This window comes from Apium graveolens, chromosome 11 (assembly GCF_009905375.1).
Source record: "Apium graveolens cultivar Ventura chromosome 11, ASM990537v1, whole genome shotgun sequence".
Classification (NCBI taxonomy): domain Eukaryota; kingdom Viridiplantae; phylum Streptophyta; class Magnoliopsida; order Apiales; family Apiaceae; genus Apium; species Apium graveolens.
Genome location: NC_133657.1, coordinates 112,432,008 through 112,453,282, shown reverse-complemented (window position 1 = coordinate 112,453,282; position 21,275 = coordinate 112,432,008). Strand labels below are relative to the sequence as shown.

The 21,275-nt window shown below is 36.1% G+C and overlaps 2 protein-coding genes across 2 annotated transcripts; one reads left to right on the top strand and one right to left on the bottom strand.

Annotated features, from left to right (window-relative positions):
- Positions 1 to 14,880: 14,880 nt before the first annotated feature.
- Positions 14,881 to 16,621, top strand: LOC141695178 (acyl transferase 4). Its single transcript, XM_074499441.1, has 2 exons — positions 14,881 to 15,384; positions 15,651 to 16,621. Exons 1-2 carry the CDS (start codon positions 14,971 to 14,973, stop codon positions 16,527 to 16,529), a joined length of 1,293 nt encoding a protein of 430 aa, XP_074355542.1. The 5' UTR covers positions 14,881 to 14,970; the 3' UTR covers positions 16,530 to 16,621.
- A 2,629-nt stretch (positions 16,622 to 19,250) lies between these two features.
- On the bottom strand, positions 19,251 to 19,955 carry LOC141695776 (uncharacterized). The gene has a single exon (XM_074499994.1). It carries the CDS (start codon positions 19,953 to 19,955, stop codon positions 19,251 to 19,253), a length of 705 nt encoding a protein of 234 aa, XP_074356095.1.
- Positions 19,956 to 21,275: the final 1,320 nt, after the last annotated feature.

The following is a 21,275-nucleotide window of genomic DNA, read 5'->3' as shown; positions in this document are numbered from 1 at the left end:
TCAAAACGAATATTATTTCTACTAGTCCCAATTTATGAGTAGGATATTTCTGCTCATGAGGTTTCGGTTGTCTGGTTACACATACAATAATTTTATTGTGCTGCATCAACACACATCCTATTCCCTTATGAGAAGTATCACTATAACTACCAAATTTCCTTGATACTTTCAAAGTAATAAAGCAGGTGCTGTAACCATTCTTTACTTGAACTTCACAACACTTTGTTCATCCTTCTCCATTTTATACAACTTCTTGCTTTTCCTGGTTAGCTTCGTCAAAGGTATTGCAACTTTCAAGAAATCTTACACAAATTTTTTAATAATAATCGGTCCATGGTAAAACTTCTTACCTTTGCTGGTGCTTTTAGCCTTTCTTTATTCATAGTAACTTTAATTTCTACTGGATCTTCTTTGGTCTACTTTTCACTGATTACTTATGCTTTCTATCATAAAAAATTTCACCTTGTTAACTTTACATCCAACTTCTTTCTTTTATGATTCCTCAATTATCATTAAATGCTTCGCGCGGTCCTCCGTCGACTTTAAGTAACATAATTACAACTCATCCAGATATTCCTTAAAGATTATGTCCATGGGTTCAATCTCTAATTGGTAACACCCGAATCTTAAATCAATTTTAGAAAATACTCTGCTTCTTCTGTTTGATCAACAAATCAGTAGTTCGAGGTACCAGATACTTACTCTTGATAGTAAACTTGTTGAGCTGGCTTTAGTCGACGCATAATCTCATACTTCCATTTTCTTATTAACAAATAGTACTGGTGCACTTCATGGGATACACTGGGTTTAATTGCTTCTTCTTCTAGCATTTCTTGCATCTGCTTTGCTAACTTCCTCATTCTAACTGGTGCCATTTTGTGTAAGGCCCTGGTCACTGGCTTCGTTTCAGGTGCTAAGTCAATCGTGAACTTCACTTCTTTATCGGGAGAAAATATTGATAACCCATTTGAAAACATATTTTGAAACTCTTTAATCGTTATAGAATCTTCAAATTTTGTTTGCTTCTGACTTTTATTTATCTCATGACTACCATAATGCTCACATCTTGATCACCGTAATCATTGTTAACAAATTCTTTACTCTCCTTCTTCCTTTATATCTCATCATATTCTCACTTAACGTCTTTAGGACTATTTCTTCATCACTACGGTTTGTCTGGGCATCATGCTTTCATAGTTAATCCATTCCTCAGAATAATATCAAATCCTCTTATCTTCCATGATATCAATTCTTCACAACTTATTGCCAGGAATCTCAATTTCACCATTAGTACTCACTTGTTCAACGCTTTCACATTCTTAACTTGTTAGTCCTTTGATCCTAATCTTATCAACAAAACCTTGAGAGATAAACAATTAAGTTTCTCTCACATCTTTTAATACTTTAACGCATAAGGTATTCACCCTAATCATCCATGTCATCACGTACATATTCTGAATAACATATTTCACAAGAAAATCGTATATTCTCGTTCTTGAAAATGTATTTCTTATTGGAGTAGATTTCCTTGACTCTTAGTGGATTCTTCACTGGGGCTAATGATTTGTAATCTTCGCCAGGTGCCCTTATTTTCTTTTCATGCATAAGATGTAGATGGAACTTCGTCCGCTTGATTCAGGATACCTTGATTTCTGTTTGAAAACCTCTTGCAAAGAACGACAGCATAACGAAACGACTAAAAGGATTCAAAATTCAACAAAATTTAGAGTTAAAAAGAAAGAAGAAGTAAGGATTTGAATATGAATGAGACAACCACATTGGTACTTAAGATGGCCAGTCTTTCCTACCATATGGCATACAACGCATGATTAGGTGGCGTCCCACCCGACTCTTCGTCATTCTGACCAAGTGTCTTACCATAACACTGTTTGTCCCAATCAGAAAGCAAAACTTGAGGAAACAATTAAATTTGAAAGGAATGCAATATTCTCTTTTTGATATCACAACAAAGAGTTTATTAAAAAAAAAATTCATACATTTTTTTTAGGAATTGAATAGGAATATATATTGTAATATTGAAGGCAAGAACGATACCATCGGTTACCATCCACATTTTATTTGTATTCATTTTTCAAGCTCGTTCGATCATATCCCAATTGTGTCATATAACAACTTTAGAAAATACGCTTAAAGGCCTTCGCAAATTAAGCATTATGGTACATTCTTACTTGCCAAGTCTTGCGTCCTTAACATCGCACCTACACATACAATACTTTAACAATTTGATCATAATGGTGTTCCTACCAGATAACTTCGAGTTTCCTCTTTTTAATTTAGAATAACCACGAATCATTCAACATAACGATCCTTTTGTTAATACTATTCTTCTTTTTAGAAAAAATCTGGATATCTTCCCAATCTTCTTCGATCACGCTCAGACTCCTTTTAAATCAATGATTTTTTTTTTAAAATTTAAAAGGTCTCTGCAACTGGATGAACAATTACTCCGTACGCAGATTCTGTTATTAACCTTATCAAACAATATTTGCACCTTAGCGTTAGGAATAATCAACTTCTTCATAATCGCAGGTTACTTTGTTTTCTGAATTAACAATACTAAGTCTGAAACAAGTATCCTTCCGGGTAATCCAGGTCTTTTAACAAACAAGAAACTCAAGTAGTAACTTGACAACTAATGTTTAAAATATATTTTATTCAAAAAGGATTTTAGAAATTTCGTAAGGAAAAATCTTTTTCGAAAACTTGTTAAAAATTTTGAAAATCACAAATCTAGTTGTCCTTACTATATGAGTTGGTTGTTGTCCTTCCGACATATAACAAGGTACCAAATTAAAGGAACGATCACATAAAGGTCCATTCACTTTAATCTACCTTCTCTCCTTTATTAGGTCCATTTGCCTTCCTTAATCAACGATCACTTCAATTGTCATTGCGTGTTATCATATTCGTAACTTCACATAAAAACTTCCATACTGGTAATGCTCCCATCATCAACTTTGCAGTCGTTAAGTAGAACAGGTTATCCAATAGTCAACAAGTTTAGTTTGTAGAACAAAATTTGCTCATATCACATCACTACTTTACATATCGCATTTATCATAGCACCATCATTTAATTTTCCCAAAAATTCCAAATTTATACTTTTCTCTCTAACTTTTCAAAATTCATCTAATCCATCCCACAACTAATCACGGGTGACCTAGTCACTAATGGCTTCTTTTAATCTGGTAGTAACTATCGTCCGAAGCACTTAAATCTTTTTTCTTTCTAAACTTCTTCTCACCTTTATTTGTATCTCAATACTCACCATTTACTGTAACTCCCAAATCCATCCTCATAGGTACAATTGCTTCATAGGACAAGTTCTAAACTGGGGGTATAGAACAGGATGTAGGGTAAACTAAAGAGATACACTCACAGCCAAATGTCCAGTGAAACAAGAATAAACATATGGAGGTTCTTGAATAGGTAATCTCATATCAAGAGGTGGAAAAGTAGCGTAGAATAGCTTGAAGATGTGCAACCGTTATAACTGAAGGTAATACTATTAATATTGACGGAAGAACAAGGTACAATTCAAATCTGAAAGAAGATGATGATCCTCAAACGGAAGGCTCCAAATGATTAGATGATATCGGGAAATCAGAATCTGCCATTGCCGTTGTCTGGAAATCACATCGCAAGCTAAGAATCCCAAACCGCAACATGAACCGTGCCGGAGACCTACTATGCAATCGCACTCAACCTCACAACGTCTTATCTTTCTACTTCCTATTCCTAATCCTCTACCCAATCCCGACAATCTAGGCTTGTTTCAGTGACTTATAACCTGTAGCTCTGATACCAACCTGTGGCGCCCTCCAAACCCGGGTCAGAAGTTTGAGGTCCACAACACAAACATAATATCTCAACCTGTATATGAAATATTAATTGTAATGACCCTGCTCTATGTAACCATGGATCGCAACAGGTTTAAGTATGAAAATAAGCCACAACCTTAATTTTTATTACAACGTACCAAATCCCAACTAATTTAACTTACAACTGATAATAAAATCATTCTTACAATCTGAGTATCTCTATACCACATGAAGCTTCTGCTAGCTCGATTCAACTCAACTGGAACCTTAGCCCGCACTTTGGACTGAGGAACTTCACTATCTTCCATATCATTTTTAACTGTAACATATATAAAAAGATTCGCAAGAGTGAGCTAACTAGCTCAGCAAGTCATGATAACGATAACTGAAGTTAAACAATGATCAAATGAGATGATTTAAAGGAATCGGGTTTCTTTTTAACTAATTATTAGAATTGGATATTCATTTTAAGTTTTAAAAACCAAGGTTAGGCTGCTGATCAGTCACGCACTAACCCCGAGCAAGCATACAGCAGTGCTCTAATTACTGGATCCAAGGCACACATTGGCCTAACTTGACCATTGGTATGGTCTGACCACGAATCTGGTCCACATATATAAAAACTATCCAATCCTAAAGCAGTTCAATATGATAACAATATGATTCAATAAAACAAGATCATAATCAATGATGGTTAGACATTTGCATAAAAACGTAAGGAAACTCGTGGATATCTCAAGGGTATATCAGGGTATGTATAAGAAACGGTTTTCAGTTTGTACAAGGGTCAGGTATTAGACCAGTAATGATTTTTCCAGATATGGTTCTTTGATCTTATAAAGAATGATTGGAGTATAAAAGTTTCTGTGTTTTCAAACCATTCTCTTCCAGTGTTTGGTGTTTGGTAGTTATACCTTTGGGGAGTAGTATTATATTTGTATGGTTTGGTGTCTGAGAATCAACAAAGGACGGATTACAAAGAATAAGGCTTATGGCTCAAGATCAAGAAAATCAGGGTTCAAGGTTAAATGGTTTAAAGCTCTTGCAATATAAAACAGGAGTTATTTTGAATAATAGCGACATGTTATAAAACAGTTCAAAAACATTGGTAATATATATCTTGAAGAAAAGTTTAGAAATACTTGCCTTACAGGGCTTTACAACCATACTGATCAACTCTGAGCCGACTCTGCCGCTCAGGCTTTAACGTCCAACCACTAGATCATATTGGATTCGACTTCGACACTCAGGTTTTTCTGTTGGAACTCTACTGAGCTCGTCGACTGACCACTAGGTTATCTTAAGTCCAACTTCCACTTTCGGTTTCCCGACTAGAACCTACAGGGTCGAAATACTATATGTTAAACTTCCAATTATGCTTGACATATCCTCATAACAATCTACCCGTGCGTTAACAAAACCCGACCCGTAACACATACATTATTGTACAACAGGTATCAGTTAGGGTTCACGTATTCAAAACTCAACTTGATATTCGCTTTCGGAAAATACGTATACTCATTGTTTCAGTAAACGGGTTGTCAATTATATTTTACAAAATAATTTATTTATAATTATATAGTTATACATAGTCGACTGATATTTCAGATATTTTATAGGATACGTTCCCGAAAATCGGGCAGCGTCTCTCTTGTTTATCGGACTACCCGTCGAATACAATCGACGTCAAATCCACAACAATCAGCAATCACTTCAAACTTATAATCCAATAACCTCGAAACGTATTATTTAACTACCACTTTTTATTTCAAAAATTACATAATAAATTTATTAATTGTTAGTTGGCTCAAGAGTCATCATTGCCAATAATCCGTCAGCTCAACGAGTTCATCGCTGACGGAGGCATAATTTCGATGGTGCCCATACGGGTTTCCTATCGAAATTTCACCCTAGCTAAAAATACTCACTAACGGTCCATGTTTATTAATCACAGAACAATACCAGAATCATGCAATCGACTATTCATGAAATCACACAATCAATTTTTCAAATGGAATTAAGAGAATATTACAATCGGCCAACAACAGTCACAACAACAATACAAACATGACTGTGATACATACACACGCGTGCGCGTGTATACATGTATCACAACCCAAACTAGAACCAAGACGGCGCAGTCACCGGAATAATCACCGGTGACGCGAATCGGAAAAACAGAGCATGGCGGTAGCAATTACCACGGAGATAGAACGAGAAGGAGGAGATTCACAGGAGAGAAAAGAAAATAAAGAGGGAGAGAGGCTGAGACTGCGGCGGTGGAAAGAGAATCGGGGAAAAGAAGCTCGGCGATGAGAAAACAGGGGTGGGGGTGGGTATCTGGGTGTGTGTTTGCTTGTTTTTATTTATTTTATTTTTTTTTGTTATGTAACAATCCAGCAGCAACACATGTATAACAGCTTTGTAAAACTCCGACACGTATCAAGAATTTATCACGTATACTTATTTCTGCTTACAAGCCCCAATTCTGATTCACATTCTGCATTTAAACGAACCAGGTTGCGCATAAAATAAGCTCAGAAAATTACCAAAATAGTCTAAAATTTCTAAAAATCCCGAAACTAATAAAATAAATTTTTCATAATTTTTAAAGCATTTTTGAAACGCAACTCGTACCCGCATTTTACGATTGACAACCCGAGCTGCACTTAAAACAAATTTTGAAAATCACGAAAATAGTCTTAAAATGCTAGGAATATCCCGAAGTAAATGAAAACGTAATTTTCGTAATTTTAACACAATTTCTGAAATGCCACTTATACCCGCTTTTATCAATAAAACGAAACAACGCACGGGTAAAATTAATCCCAAAAATTACCAAAATAATTTTAAAATTCTCAAAATATTCAAAACATAAATAAATATGCGTTTCATAATTTTTGAAGAATTCTAGAGTTAAATATGGATTTTACAAATAAAAGCAATCGAAAAATCACTTAAAGATAAATAATTAATAAAATATTGATTTCTCAATTTTATAAAATCCTAAAAATAATTATAGTAATTATAAAATCATAAAAATAATTTTAGAAACATTCCCAATATTTATGCAAATAAATTTGCACTAAATCCACTTTTGAAAGTGAAAATAATTCAATACGATCCCATAATTAATCGCGCGCACAACCCGATACACTATAAATCACATATGGATAATAATCAAACAACACATAGCGGTCAAAACCAACACGCATATTTTATTTATTTAATTATTTCCATAATTGCACAATTAAATAATTCAAAAAGGTTACACAAGTCGTTATAAATTACCTTGTGATTTTAGAGCAAGAGAAGCTAAGATTTGGTTTTTGAAGAAAACCAACTGAGAGTTTAGGTGGGGAGAAGAAGAAAGCTTGCTTGATTCTTGAATTCTAAAGTTTGTGAAATGATTTGCTTGGCTAGGATTAATCCTTGGTAAATATCTTCCTTTAACTTTAATAATGTGATGACATCACCTCCATTAAATCATCACAAGGACACTTGTCCAAACCTTATGGTTGGATGATGTCACAACCCACTAATCCCATCTGATTAGTGCCTAATTACTTGGCTAATGGTCGTTATCTGTTTTACGGTTCGCTTAGCTTTCGTTCTCGTTTATCATTTGAGAGAGCATACCCGGGATCTTATTACTTGGGTTCCCTAAACCTTTCTCAATATTTTATATTCCTTTTATGATCCTCTCTTATAATCCTTGAATTTAAATCCTTTTAATCATGTTACCTTATACTCAATTCTTTCGGTACCTGGTGGATTTTCAGGAAAAAAATCAAAGTGTTCGAATTTGGATTCTGATAATCTTTACATACACTTATTTACTTTATGGAATACTAATACGATCTTATAATTTCCATAACAGTAGTCCTATATAGTGTGGTCTGATAATTTTTTTTAATCAGCATCATCAGCAAAAGTTACTATTCATCAGGGTTTCAAAATTTCCAAAAATTGGGGTTATTACAGTCTCCCCTCCTTAAAAGGATTCCGTCCCGGAATCAGATAGAAAATGAATAGGGATACTCTCTTAGCATTGCACTTTCTAACTCTCAAGTAAATTTTCCCACATTGTGGTTCTACCACCAAACTCTTCCTAGTTTGATAACCCTTCTTCTAAGCACTTGTTCCTTTTTGATCTATAACCCTTCCCGGTTGCTCCATATTGGTTACGTCTGGTTGCATGTCTATGTGCTCATATGCCCCTATTTGTCTGGCATCCGAATTACACTTCCTTAACATTGATACGTGGAACACGTTATGAACTTGCTACATGTTCGGGGGTAGGGCTAGCTCATATGCTAACTTCCTAATACGTCTTAATATATCCAAGGGTCCAACAATTCGTGGGCTTAGCTTTCCTTTATTTCTGAACCTCATCCATCCTTTCCAAGGGAATACCTATAACAGCACTAGGTCCCCTACTTCCTATTCTTTGTCTTTTCGTGTCAAATCAACATACTTCTTATGTCCATCTTGGGCTACTACCAGCCGTCCTCTGATTATATCTATTATATCCTTGGTCCTTTGGACCACTGCTGGTCCGAGCATCTTGCGCTCTGCAACATCATCCTATCATAAGGAAGATCGACATTGTCTTCCCTCAAGGATCTCGTAAGGCGACATCTCGATACTGACATACGATCTATTTTCGTAAGAAAACTCAATCCGCATTAAGTGATCATTCCAAATTCTTTCAAGTCTATTGCACAGACTCTCATTATAGCTTCTAGCATTATAGCTTTTGCTTCTCAACACCCATTCTTTTCCAGTTCGTAATCGCTACTATCTTCCGTTCCTAATATTATACTGGTTATACTTTTGCTCGTTAGCGTTCTATAACCTTTCAATAATCGCGTCAACCTTAGTATCACGAACGCGTTAGAATCGAAATACCACCATACTTGGTACCACTTCATATCTAGCTGCCTCCATCTTCGAAAGCTTGGTCTTTCATATAGAAGTAAAAGAATTCATTGAGAGATCACTATGATCATAAACACTTGTTCTATTGCATAGTTAGTACAGAAGGTGGCCAGCCTTTAGTACTTGACAAGCAATTAAACAACATGTGGTATCCTACTAGGCTTCTATCACAAAGATAGATAGTCATTCGGCAATACCTCCCCTTCTGGAAGGGTTGTTCTTCTCATCTTACATTCAATGAAAAGAAGAGAAAAGAACGAATTGAAGAGAATTGTATATATGTAAAAAAAATACTGCCACAAAATATCTGGCTTGGAATCTACCTCTGAACTATAGAGGTTTGTCATAGGAGAACAAAACATATACGTATATATATCAACATCAAGTATTATAGCATCGCATTTCACATGCCTAAATATTTTTGCTATTCTGTCCATCATTCTATGGACCCATGCTCTTGCTCGAGCTTATACACAATCACCTTTGAAACTCCCTCGACATCAAAAATCGAATCTGGGATTTCATTCTAGACATCATCATTATTAGAATTCTATGCTTGCATCGCAACCTTCCTCGTATTGTAATACGACCCTCTATTGATAAGAAGGAATAAATATTCAATAGGTAGATAATCGACTTAAATAGTCTACCAATAATAACATATACATCACCACAACCCGATTAGTGGTACCCAATCTCAACATCCATTACAATACAACTCTCACGGTTGTAATTGGCTCATTATTCAAAGAATCGTTGATGCATTACTATAGTCCACCACGGACCTACTATAGTCATTCGTTTTCCTTGGATCTTAATAGCTAACCATACGGAGTCCATAAATATCGTATCGAATTCTTCTAAGGAGGCAACATGATCACCGTTCATGATTCATGAAGAACACTCCTGAACTTGACGTACATATGACATGAAGCAGATAAAATTGCAGAAGAGTTTCAATAAAAGCAACGATAGCAGGTTAATACCATTCTTAATCATATGTCTATATTAGGAGACATGCATCTCAAAGGTTCATTTAGTCATTTCGTAACATGGTCCTGGCTTATCTCAAGATAGTACCTTCTAAGATAGATAGCCCGCTCATGGCGATTACACGAATTAAACCTTTACCAAACTACTATTACGGTTGGGTATTGCACAGTCATCAAAAGGAATGTCAATCTTCTAAACTATAATACAACCTTCACGGCTTCAACCATCATCACTGTATTCCTCTGGCATGAGCGCCTATAATTATCCTCTTACATTTAAAGTGTCGGCCACCTCTTTGGCCTTTCCTGATAGTAAAATTTCCTTACAATCAATGTCATTTTAACCACCTCCAAATAAATTTTCTACCTCATTTCCAATCACTACTTGTTTGAAAATGCTCTTCCTTACGCTTTGGTAAAAAAAATATATCACCATTTTTCCATAAGTTATTGCCTCGGTCTTTTAGAGGTTAACATTGTCACGACTGACTCTCGATCATACTTCAGACGTCTCTTATCTTGGGTCCTACTTGTTTTCACCAATCTCGACCTTCATTGGGTCAATCTATACTTTCTTATGGTTTAACACGTGCCCACCTGGCATTATTATAATTCACATTTCCTTTATCAAAATTTCTATTCTTGAGAACTTTGAATATTTCCTTTTTCCTTGTAGAACCTCTAAGGTTATCCTTGAATCGTTCCTCCAGTATTCCCTAGATACAGGGCATGTGAAAATACCATTTACTAATACTAGAACCATTGCCTATGTACTTCTAAAAAATTTCTCTACTGATCTTTAAAGGTTGTTGTTACCTTAGTCCTTCGTTCCATACTACCCAAACTCATAATGTCCCTATTAAGGGTGAAATGCCATCCTTTATGCATCCCCCATGGTTCATCTCATGCTATTGAGGTTATGTCCTTAATTCCACGTTTAAAAAGGTACTTGCATCCTTATATGGATAAATCAAGTCATATATCCCTGATAAGGGTATCTTATTCAATCATTCCCATCTCGATAATATATGCCTAATTTCACAATAACATCTGTATTTAAAATGAGGACAATCAATATGGCCTCCAAAAGATAACAATGGTTATCTACTTTTCTTTCCTGATTTGGTAATGATAACAGGGATGTTCTGGAAGATATTGGTCGTGTTCAACGTGAACTTCTTCTTAATACCTCATTATTTACTTTTGTTGTTTATCTCAACAGGCATCTCAATGTTGGGATATCTTTCATACCTGGCGTCTCCCTTTCTGGGTATCATGCCCCCGGTCTTATACTTCACATTCTTGAAGGTCACTTCCTTCATCCAATTTTCCTAATTTCTTACTTTCTTGTCTCCTCAATCTATCCGCGTCTCATTGTTTATCTTTCGAACTATCTCAAGGTTTCCTCGAATCCTCCCAACTTAAAGGGGTTACAATATATATATCTCTTATGCCTTCAACCATCAACTTTAACTCATGGTGAATCACCCTCATCCTAATGATTACATACTTTTCTATTTCTATTGCTACGAGTCTTTAGGGTTTCCTCATACCCAACTCCCTTATCATTCCTCAAACTCTATTGCCTTTATATTCCTTTCCACTTCAGTTTCTTTTTATTTACCTCTCTCTTACAATCATTTCACGAACCCACTAATCATTGACTTCAAACATCACGTCATTCTGGGATTCTTGTCCTTCAGACGAATCTTGACAACTTTTACGATCTTAGATTCATAATTTATCATACTCGTTCACCTTTGTTCTGGCTCTAAAGCTTTTACACTATCTCCATAACCTTGGGAATTACTTTCTCGAAAACAATTGACTGAACTTTAATCAGTTTATCATAACCTCTGGCTCCGTGCCTTTCTTGGTCTTTCACCAGCGGGTGGCCTCTCTCTTAGGAAGGTAAGTAGAAAAATAATCTTTTGCACTTTGTCAATCATTTAGAATCTCAATTAATTCCTCTATTTCCTTTAGCCAGGCTCTTGCCTTGACCGGGTCAACTTGTTCCTTGGAACTCTGAGAGCTTAGCGACTTAAAGGTCCGGAAAGATTTTCTCACCGCATTGTTTCCTCAGGGTGGTGGTTGGGGATAATAGTATAAGTTTTGTTTAGGCAGATCCATGGATTGCCCAATAGGAGTACCGTCCTGGTTCTCCCTGTCTTGCTCGACTTCTATTTCCTCAGTATGAAATGTTTCATCCTTCCCCCAAAATCAGGGTTATCTTATACGTTAAAATCCTTGTTTTTCATTTCATTATATTATGGGTTCTTTCTTTCTTGATGGCGACCTCCCTGACAATCACATTCAGGGTCTACCCTAAATCTTATTCCTCGAACTATGACTTTCATCTAAGATTCCGTCCTTAAGCTCTTGAACGTTTGGAACCAAAATTCTGTAAGAACACCTCATTATTCCTTTATCATCTTTCTCGGTATTAATCTCTTCTCTATTTGTTGGCTCTCTGCCTTCATTCATCACTTTTTCTTGGCACAATATGATCTTTTCCAATAATTCGGGTTGTATTGCAATCTCAAACAGCTTTTCGGTACCGGCTCCGGTTACCTTCACTTCTATTTCCATTTTCTCAAAATCTCTTATTAACTCTCCCAAAGACATTTTCATCTTGAGTCTCTCTTTTATACTAAGGGCGTTAGCCACCATTTTGGCTTTCCCTGTATGATAAAGAATCTCATAATCGTAATCTTTGATTAGCTCTAACCACCTCCTCTGGCGCATGTTGAGCTCTTTCTGCGTGAAAATGTACTAGACCACTCACGGCTTATGTAAATCTCGCACGTCTCTCCATACAAGTAGTGCCTCAAATATTTAGGGCAAAACTATTGCCACGAGCCCAAGCTCATGGGTGGGGATATCGAATTTTATATTCCCTTAGTTGTCTTGACGCGTACGCGATTACCTTGTTGTTGTGTATAAGAATCACCCTAATTCCTTATGCGAAGCGTCACTATAAATCAAAAAAAATATCTCCTTTTCCATCCGGCAACGCCAACATAGGGGCCGTCACCAACCTTTGCTTCAGTCCTTAAGAGCTGTTCTCGCATTTCTCTGTCCATTCGAACTTCTCAGTCTTACGAGTAAGCCGCGTTAAAGGGGCTACTATCTTTGCAAACTTGAACGAACCTCCGGTAGTAACCAACCAATCCTACCTCTGGTAGTCGCCCTGACCATGGTCATTTATTCCTTAGCAATCATCTCTTCAGTCTTGTTAGGATCCTTCAAGAGATCCTCCTCAGCAACAATCTCTTCTGGGATAACATCCTTAATTGTTACATCCTTAATATGAACATCATCTAGTCCCTCGTTAGGGTGCTCCATTGGATCCACAATCTGATCCCCAATATGTAGTAAAATATCATCATATTATTGCTCTTGAACTTCAGGGTTCGGAGTCCCACTACCATATACGATAACGAACTACGCTTCTATCACGATATTTATAAGGGTTCCCATAAGGGTTTTAACTGTCAGTACTACGTTAGGTAGTCTGACTATGAACTTGGCAAGAGTTCTTATTATCTTAGTGAACTTATTATTTTAACGTCACTTCATCTCTGAGGTTTATAACGCTTAGCTCTGATACCATTTCTGTAACACCCCCAGATCCGGGGTCGGGGATTCGGGTTGTCACGAGTTCCATTTCCCTTATCAATACTTAATCATAACAGTCAACAATTTTAAGCCATTACACACACACACCACAAGTTATAGTCTCAGAGATAAATATCCAAAAATAACACAAGTCATTTTATTCCACAATTTTAAGCCATTACACCTAAAAAGGGTTTTTGAATAAATTTTACATATTCTTTGACATTATTACAATTCATAAATATAAATAAGTCTGGTACATTAGAAGTTGAAAGCCTAGCCTATTGGTAATTCCTACCTCAGCTACAGCGGCATCAACGCCTACAGCGGCATCATTGTTATCATTGTTATCATAACAATGATAAAATATATCATATAAACATGTTTATTTTTTGCCGAACTTAAATATTTTCAACGAAGTAATGTTTTCCTAAAATATTCTATGTAAACTAATACATTTTTACGATGATCTAGTTGCTAACACATGTATTCTTCGGAATCTCTAATAATACTAGATCCGATTTAAATTAGAAAAAAGCCCGGCCCGATCCGATCCGGCCCGAAAAAAAACCCGGTTAGGCCCGCCTCGAGGGCCCAAACGGGCTTTGAAATTTCCGGAAATCCCGGCCCGGCCCGGCCCGGTCAAAGTCAAAGTCCGAAAAATCCGGTCCGGTCAAAGCCCGGGCTTTTTAAGGCTCGGTCAAGGCCCGGCCCGGTTAAGGCCCGGTCCGGTGGTTCTTTTGTGTATCTCTAACTCTGATAGCTAAATAATCAAATCTTAATAAGTCCAATTGGCCAGTGTACGGGCTTGTTTAAGTGAAATTTACAAACCCAAACTTGAGGAAGATCAGTACCTTACTTTTGTGTCTGTTGCGTCACAACTCAGAAATAACACTGAGTTGAGCCCATCCGCATATGAACAACAAAACAACTAGTAAAATATTAGAGACGAAACATCAGTTTTATCTAACTCCTGCGTAAATCAATTAATTAATGAAAAAGGAATGTGTCTTTGTGGTATTTCAAATTCTTACGCATCCCTAAAAAAGTAGTACAAAACAAGTCTGGGTAAGTAACCAATGATCCACATCTTGTACAAGGAGCGAGGCTAAATGAAGTAGTCCTTAGTAGATTAAAATTACCTAAAAATTATAAGTGGAAAGTTAAAACAAGGTCTATTCGTTTTTTATTAGCTAGAAAAAGGGTTTGTTCATTTTTCTATCAACTAATATCAAATTTTTTATCAAAGTTTGTTTGAAATAAAGCCAAAGAAACAATATGAAGATTAACACTGTCGGAGATGTGATTTGGATTATTTTACTTGTATTTGGATATGTACAACTTGCTCTGGCCTGACTTTTGAGTACCAACTGATACTGTACTTTCAAGTAAAGGAGTCTTTAAAGACTCAAATATAAACAGGTTCACCAATTTGTACTCCACGCGCAAGTTTTATTTTTTTATTTTCTGAATATGATTAAAGCCATTTATAAATACTTAACACCTCTTGCCAAAGCTTCATCCAATATTTCTGACTAAAACTAGCATTTCCAACCATCATCTTAATAAATTTTGCAATGGAATTCTCTGTAATTAGATGCAGTGGAGGCCTAGTTGTGCCTTCTGAGCAAACACCAAAAGAAGTTCTTGATCTGTCTGTGATCGATAAGTTGCATGTGCTTAGATGTAATGCTCGAACGTTGCATGTGTTTAAGCATGGACTTAATGCAGCACACATAATTCGTGAAGCATTGTCAAAAGCCTTGGTTCCTTACTATCCTCTTGCAGGGCGACTTAAAGATGATGAGTCGAGCCAAGGCCAGCTCCAGATTTCATGCACTGGTGAAGGTGTCTGGTTTGTGGAAGCAACAGCAAGTTGTGAACTTGTTGGTGTTGCTTATTTTGATGATGTTATGTGTATTCCCTATGATAAGCTTCTTCCAAATTCTCCTCCGGAAGAACACAAATCAGATCCCCTCATTTTAATGCAGGTAGAACTACTGAACTAGTCACAAAATAGTTACAAGTTATCTTCCCATATATGTAAGTTGCATGAAGCTTAGGTAAGTGATAGTTGATCCCCTAGCATATTTAGAAAAAAGACAGTAGTGAGGAAATTCCAATATTTTCCGTAAACTTAAATTCACTCAACCTATTATATTCGGTATGGTTTAGTTAATTAAGTAGTATGATGACCATGAATAACTGCTTTGTCGAGATTTTCTTCTGGTGAAAAGCTAATGAATAACAATCTCAGGTTACACAATTCAAATGTGGTGGATATGTGATGGGCCTTATATTCTGCCATAGCATTTGTGATGGACTCGGAGCAGCTCAGTTCCTAAACGCCGTCGGAGAGATGGCTCGAGGCCTACAGCATCTCAGTGTTCCACCGATCTGGTCCAGGGACTTTGCTTCACCACCAGCAAGCCAATCAACCCAAGTCACTATTTCAACGCCAAACTTACCACCAGGTCCACCACCTATGCCAAATTACCAACTAGAGCATGCCAATATAGACATAACTTTGGATCACATCAACCAGCTAAAGCAAAACTATAACCAGTCCACAGGCCAGACCTGTTCGGCCTTTGAGATCGTAGCTGCAACGACATGGCTGCATAGAACACTGGCCATAAACCTGCAAGAAGATACAGAAATGAAGCTTGTGTTTTTCGCAAATTGTCGCGATTTATCAACTCCACCGTTGCCTAAAGGTTTCTATGGGAACTGTTTTTATCCAGTAACCATCACAGCCTCAAGTGAAATGCTGGAAAAAGAATCAATTTTCAATGTGGTGAAACTAATCCAACAGGCTAAGAGTCAACTGCCCAATGAGTTTGGCAAATGGATCAAGGGTGAGCTTAGGGATGAAAATGGGCCTGTGGATCCATTTGCACCACCTCTTGTGTACACCACATTGTTCATATCAGAGTGGGGAAAACTAGGTTTTAACCAGGTTGATTATGGACATGGGCTGCCAGTCAATGTAGTTCCAATTCAGGGCTCTAGTATTATTCCAGTGGGAATAATTGGCTCTGTTTCTGGACCCAAGAAAGGCATCCGTTTGATGACTTGGTGTGTCGAAAAAGCCCATCTTGAGCCCTTTATCCAACACATGACAAGCCCAATATAATTTGCATCTTGCCACCTGCCACAAAGAGACTCTGGCACGACTTAAAAGTTAGAGCCAAGCTAATAATGTTTTTATATTTTGCTTTTTCTTTCTATCATTTTGTGTGTTTTTCTCATGATCTATCCTAACCCAATTGTAAAATGTATGTAATTGATTGATAATACAAGAATACTACTATTCAAACAAGAAGCTGAGAAAGTGAACATGAAGCATATGATTACTAAAATATGTTTAGTTACCTGTGGTTGCAGGTTTTAGATTGAAACATCGTAATCAAACAACTCGGACTGATTAACCAAACAATCTTATACTGGGGCAAAAACATGAGAAAAGTTATAATTTCAGCTCAACAACTTAGACTATTCAACGAATTAGTCTATACAAGTTGATAACCCATGCCAATGGGGCCGATTTAATTTATTTAAATAAATTTTAAAAAATTATAATAGTATAAGTGTTATATCAATATTTATAGTTTTTCCTCAGTAAATTCAATCCAAATTATTAAGTACGATATTTGTGTTATAATTATAATAAAAAGATTATATTTATTATACGATTTCAAAAATTTTATTATTTCATTAAAATATACTATTGAGTCATATGAGAAATAGGATTACTAAGTTGAAATCAATATAATAATTGCAATTCAAAAAAGGATAAAATAATACATATAATATCATAAGTCATATAGACGTAAAAGAAGAATAAAAATTATACATTTAGAGTTATAATGAAATTCAAAAAGGGTGAAATCAAAAGTTGATGAAACCAAACACGTATAATATATTGAATTAGTAATACATAAGGGATTTAAGAACACAAAGATTAAAACCAAAAGGGCTTAAACAAAAATAAAACCAAATTTAATAGGTAGAAATATAAAAAACAAAAATAAAACTAAATTTAATAGAATCATACGACATGTAGAAGTATAAGATAACAAAAATAAAATCAAATTTAATAGAATTATAATACATGTAGAAGTATAACATGAATAAATGGTATAATAAAAAATTAATAGAATTAAAAGACATACAAAAATAAAATTATAAGATATACATAAATGAATAAGTAAAACCAAAAGTTGGTGGTACCAAAAATTGGTGAAACCAAAATTAATAGTATCATTTAAGAAGAAGTTTGGCTTATTATTAAAGGTTATTAATCTATATTATTATACTACTCAATCTGCGTGGTTCAATTATATACACTTTTTTTAAGAGTTCTTTCCGATTGTTTACATTTCAAAAAAGAAATTATAATATAAAAATTAACTATCAACTCACGTCAACTACTCTCTTCAACTGCACTCACTCACTTTATACGTTAAATATTAATTAATCCTATCACTTTACACATTATTCTACTACACTCACTTTATACATTAAATATTAACTGGTCTCATCACTTTACACATTCTTCTAACTTTTCTATATTTAATTATAATTTTTCTCCCGTATTGAATGGATAATAAATGTGTCGTATGTATACTAATATGTGGTACTAAAGGAGTAGAAAATTCTGTAATCTTGGTTGTTCATGCAAAAAACTACGAGTTTTCTTTTTGAAATAAACGTGCTTGCATATATTAAAATTCCTCAGAAGTAAGATTACACATAATGAAATTTGGAGTAGTGTCTAGCCACTCCTGGAGACCTGACATAAAATAAGCAACCCTTGCTAACAAATGTCCTACATTATTGGCAGACCTATGAACGAACACCACTAACACTTCATCAAAGTGTTTAATAATATCCTTACAATCATCAATAATCATATGAAAATAAGAATTACCACTACCTCCGTTCACCGCATCACCTACCATTTTAGCATCACATTCAAATATACATTTGGTCCTTCTTCATGGCTTAATCCAAGATAATGCCTCCCTCAACCCAATTGCCTCCGCCTCCCTTGGTTAAAATTGGCCTTGCAGTACAGCAGTTCTAGCACGAAAGAAACAACCACAATCGTCGCAAGCAACACAACCTACACCAACCTGAGAGACACTTGTTATACATGCAACATCTGAATTTATTTTGATCCACCCATCTAGTGGTTTGCACCATTCCTGATTCCATTCCTTTGATTTCCCTCCGCAAATTCCAACACAACAACCCAGCCATAACAGTCCGTTCTTTACTCCCTAGCTGAAGCACTCGTTTGAATATGTAAAACTGATTCATTACTATCTGTCATGACCAGATTACCGAGGCCAGCAGAATTCCATAACTCAACTACAAAATCATATTGAAACAGAACATGTTTATCGTCTTTCACGCCTTGCTAGAACCAAGAACAAATTTCACTAATGTTTACTCTTTTACTCGCCAGAGTTGCAGCAGTGGGTAAACAGTTGCTACACATTCGCCATAAAAAGTTTATAACTTTGTCGGGCAACTGTAACTTCCATACCTTACTCCAAAATTTTCTATCTGCAAACTCACTTTCACCCCTTAATCTTCTATAACAACTCCATACTGTAAACTCACCTTTCTCATCAAATAACCACATCCACGAATTTTCCCTTTGTCGTTGTGGTATATGCACCTGCTTTATAAGATCTTTATCCCTTTCATTACAGATGTCGAGGATAATTTCATCATCCCATTCTCTACGATTTTCCACAAATAAACCACTTACTTTGGCTTGTTCTAAATGCTCAGGCATTTCGGTTGTGAGATACCAATTATTTGTACTCGGTAACCATGATATATGTTATATCTTAGTGCTCTGCCCATCCCCTATACGGTGACGACATCCCTGCCTAACCACATCTTGAGTCTCAAAGATACTCCTCCACACATAGCTCGGATTAGCACCAATCCAAGCATTAACAAAATCTGAATTCGGGAAATACCTTGCACGCATTAAACTAGTAACCAGTGAATTTGCATTATTTATCAGTCTCCAAGCCTGCTTTGCCAACATAGCTAAATTAAAATTCCTCAGTTTTTTAAAACCCAAACCATCATCTCCTTTCACAGAACAAAGCCTGTCCCATGACATCCACCTGATACCCTTATTAGCTCTAAAGAAAAAGTAACAGTCATCGGCAAATAATAAATAAGAAATAGCGTGTGCACCTCTAGCTATCACACAACCGTGCAAAAACCCCACATCTTCGTTCCTCCGGATAATAGAGCTTAGACCTTCTACACATAGAATATAAATATTAGGTGATATCGGATCACCTTTCCGTACCCTTCTCTGTGGGACAACATCTCCAAACACGCTGCCATTATGTATAAAATTATAGGATACTGATGTAACGAGTCTCATAATTCTGTCTCTCCAGGTTTCACTAAAACCAAATTTCTGCAACATGTTCCCGATGAATCCCCATTCAAATCTATCGTAGGTTTTGGAGATATCGATTTTTAAACCTGTCACCCTGTGCTTTCCTTGTGTAAGCCTTTTCATGTAATGATTCACCTCAAACGCAATAAGTGCGCTATATGTTAGCAATCTACCTTCTATAAAAGCACTTTACTTGTTAGATATTAACTTCCCAAGGCATGGTTTGAGTCTATTTGACATGACTTTTGAAATGACCCTAATCAAGACATTACATAATGAAATAGGTCGCAGTTCTGTCATTAAAGTCGACTCTTTCACTTTCGGTAATAGACATACTAATGTTCGATTAGCCCCTACTGGTAATTCCCATGTAACCATGAACTGTTGGCACACCTTAATCACATCGTTGCCTACTATGCTCCAAAAATTCGGGTAAAAAGCCGGGTTTAATCCATCTGGCCCAAGTGATTTTTTCGGGTGTATGGAGAATACAGCTTCTTTCACCTCTATATCAGTAATTTCTGCTATTAGTTCTTCATTTTCTCTCTTTGTAACCTAGTTCACCATTTCTTAATTTGATAAGCCTCCACTCGACATCAAAGATAGAAATAATCGAGAAAAATAACTCGTGATCACCCCTGGGTATCTTCTGGTGTGTCCTTCCATTCCCCGTTGTTATCCTTAATACGCCTAAAAGTATTATTATTCTTCCGCATTTAGGCATAACGATGGAAAAAATATGCATTCTGGTCTCCTTCTTGGAGCCAGAACTGTTTCTCCCTCTGTCTCCAATATATTTCTTTTCTTTCCAGCAAGTTGAGATACTCCCATCGCACTGCATTGTAATCTTGAATACCACTGACATCCATTTGAGACCTCAATATTCTCAGCTTTTCTCAACACTCCATTAGCTTTTTCTTAAATTCTTGACTAGCTCCTCCGCCCCATTCATCCAAACGAAAACAACAGTAACTAATTTTATCAATAATACTTTTCCCTTCCATAAATTCCCAGCTGTTTTTAACTAAACCAAAACATTCTTTTTCTTTAAGACAAGCATTCTCAAATATAAGACGCTTGCTTCTTGGGATATAGACTTGTTTATTCAACTGCAAATGGAGAGGTAAATGATCAAATGTGGCTATCTCCAAGACCCTTACTTATGCAGAAGGAAACATATTACACCATTCCTGATTCGCCAAACCCCGATCCAGTCGCTCTTGCACCCAATTTTCTTTCCCTCGAAATCTTTCCCAAGTATACTTTTCACTAACAAAACCCAAATCTACTAAGCCACAGTCAGTGATGGTATCTGTAAAACCATTCAAACATATACGCGGATGATCTTTTCCGCCCCTTTTTTCATCAGCAAACATAAGGTCATTAAAATCACTGATAATACACCATGGCAACTCAGAGTTATTTGCTAGGGCACAAATTATC

What these genes read in the sequence shown, in the direction of transcription:
- LOC141695178 (XM_074499441.1), top strand. Translation starts at nt 14,971, where the DNA reads ATGGAATTCTCTGTAATTAGATGCAGTGGAGGCCTAGTTGTGCCTTCT. An exon ending in ATCCCCTCATTTTAATGCAG is followed by an intron (nt 15,385 to 15,650) that starts GTAGAACTACTG and finishes TAACAATCTCAG; the next exon opens with GTTACACAATTCAAATGTGG.
- LOC141695776 (XM_074499994.1), bottom strand. Translation starts at nt 19,955, where the DNA reads ATGAAAAGGCTTACACAAGGAAAGCACAGGGTGACAGGTTTAAAAATC.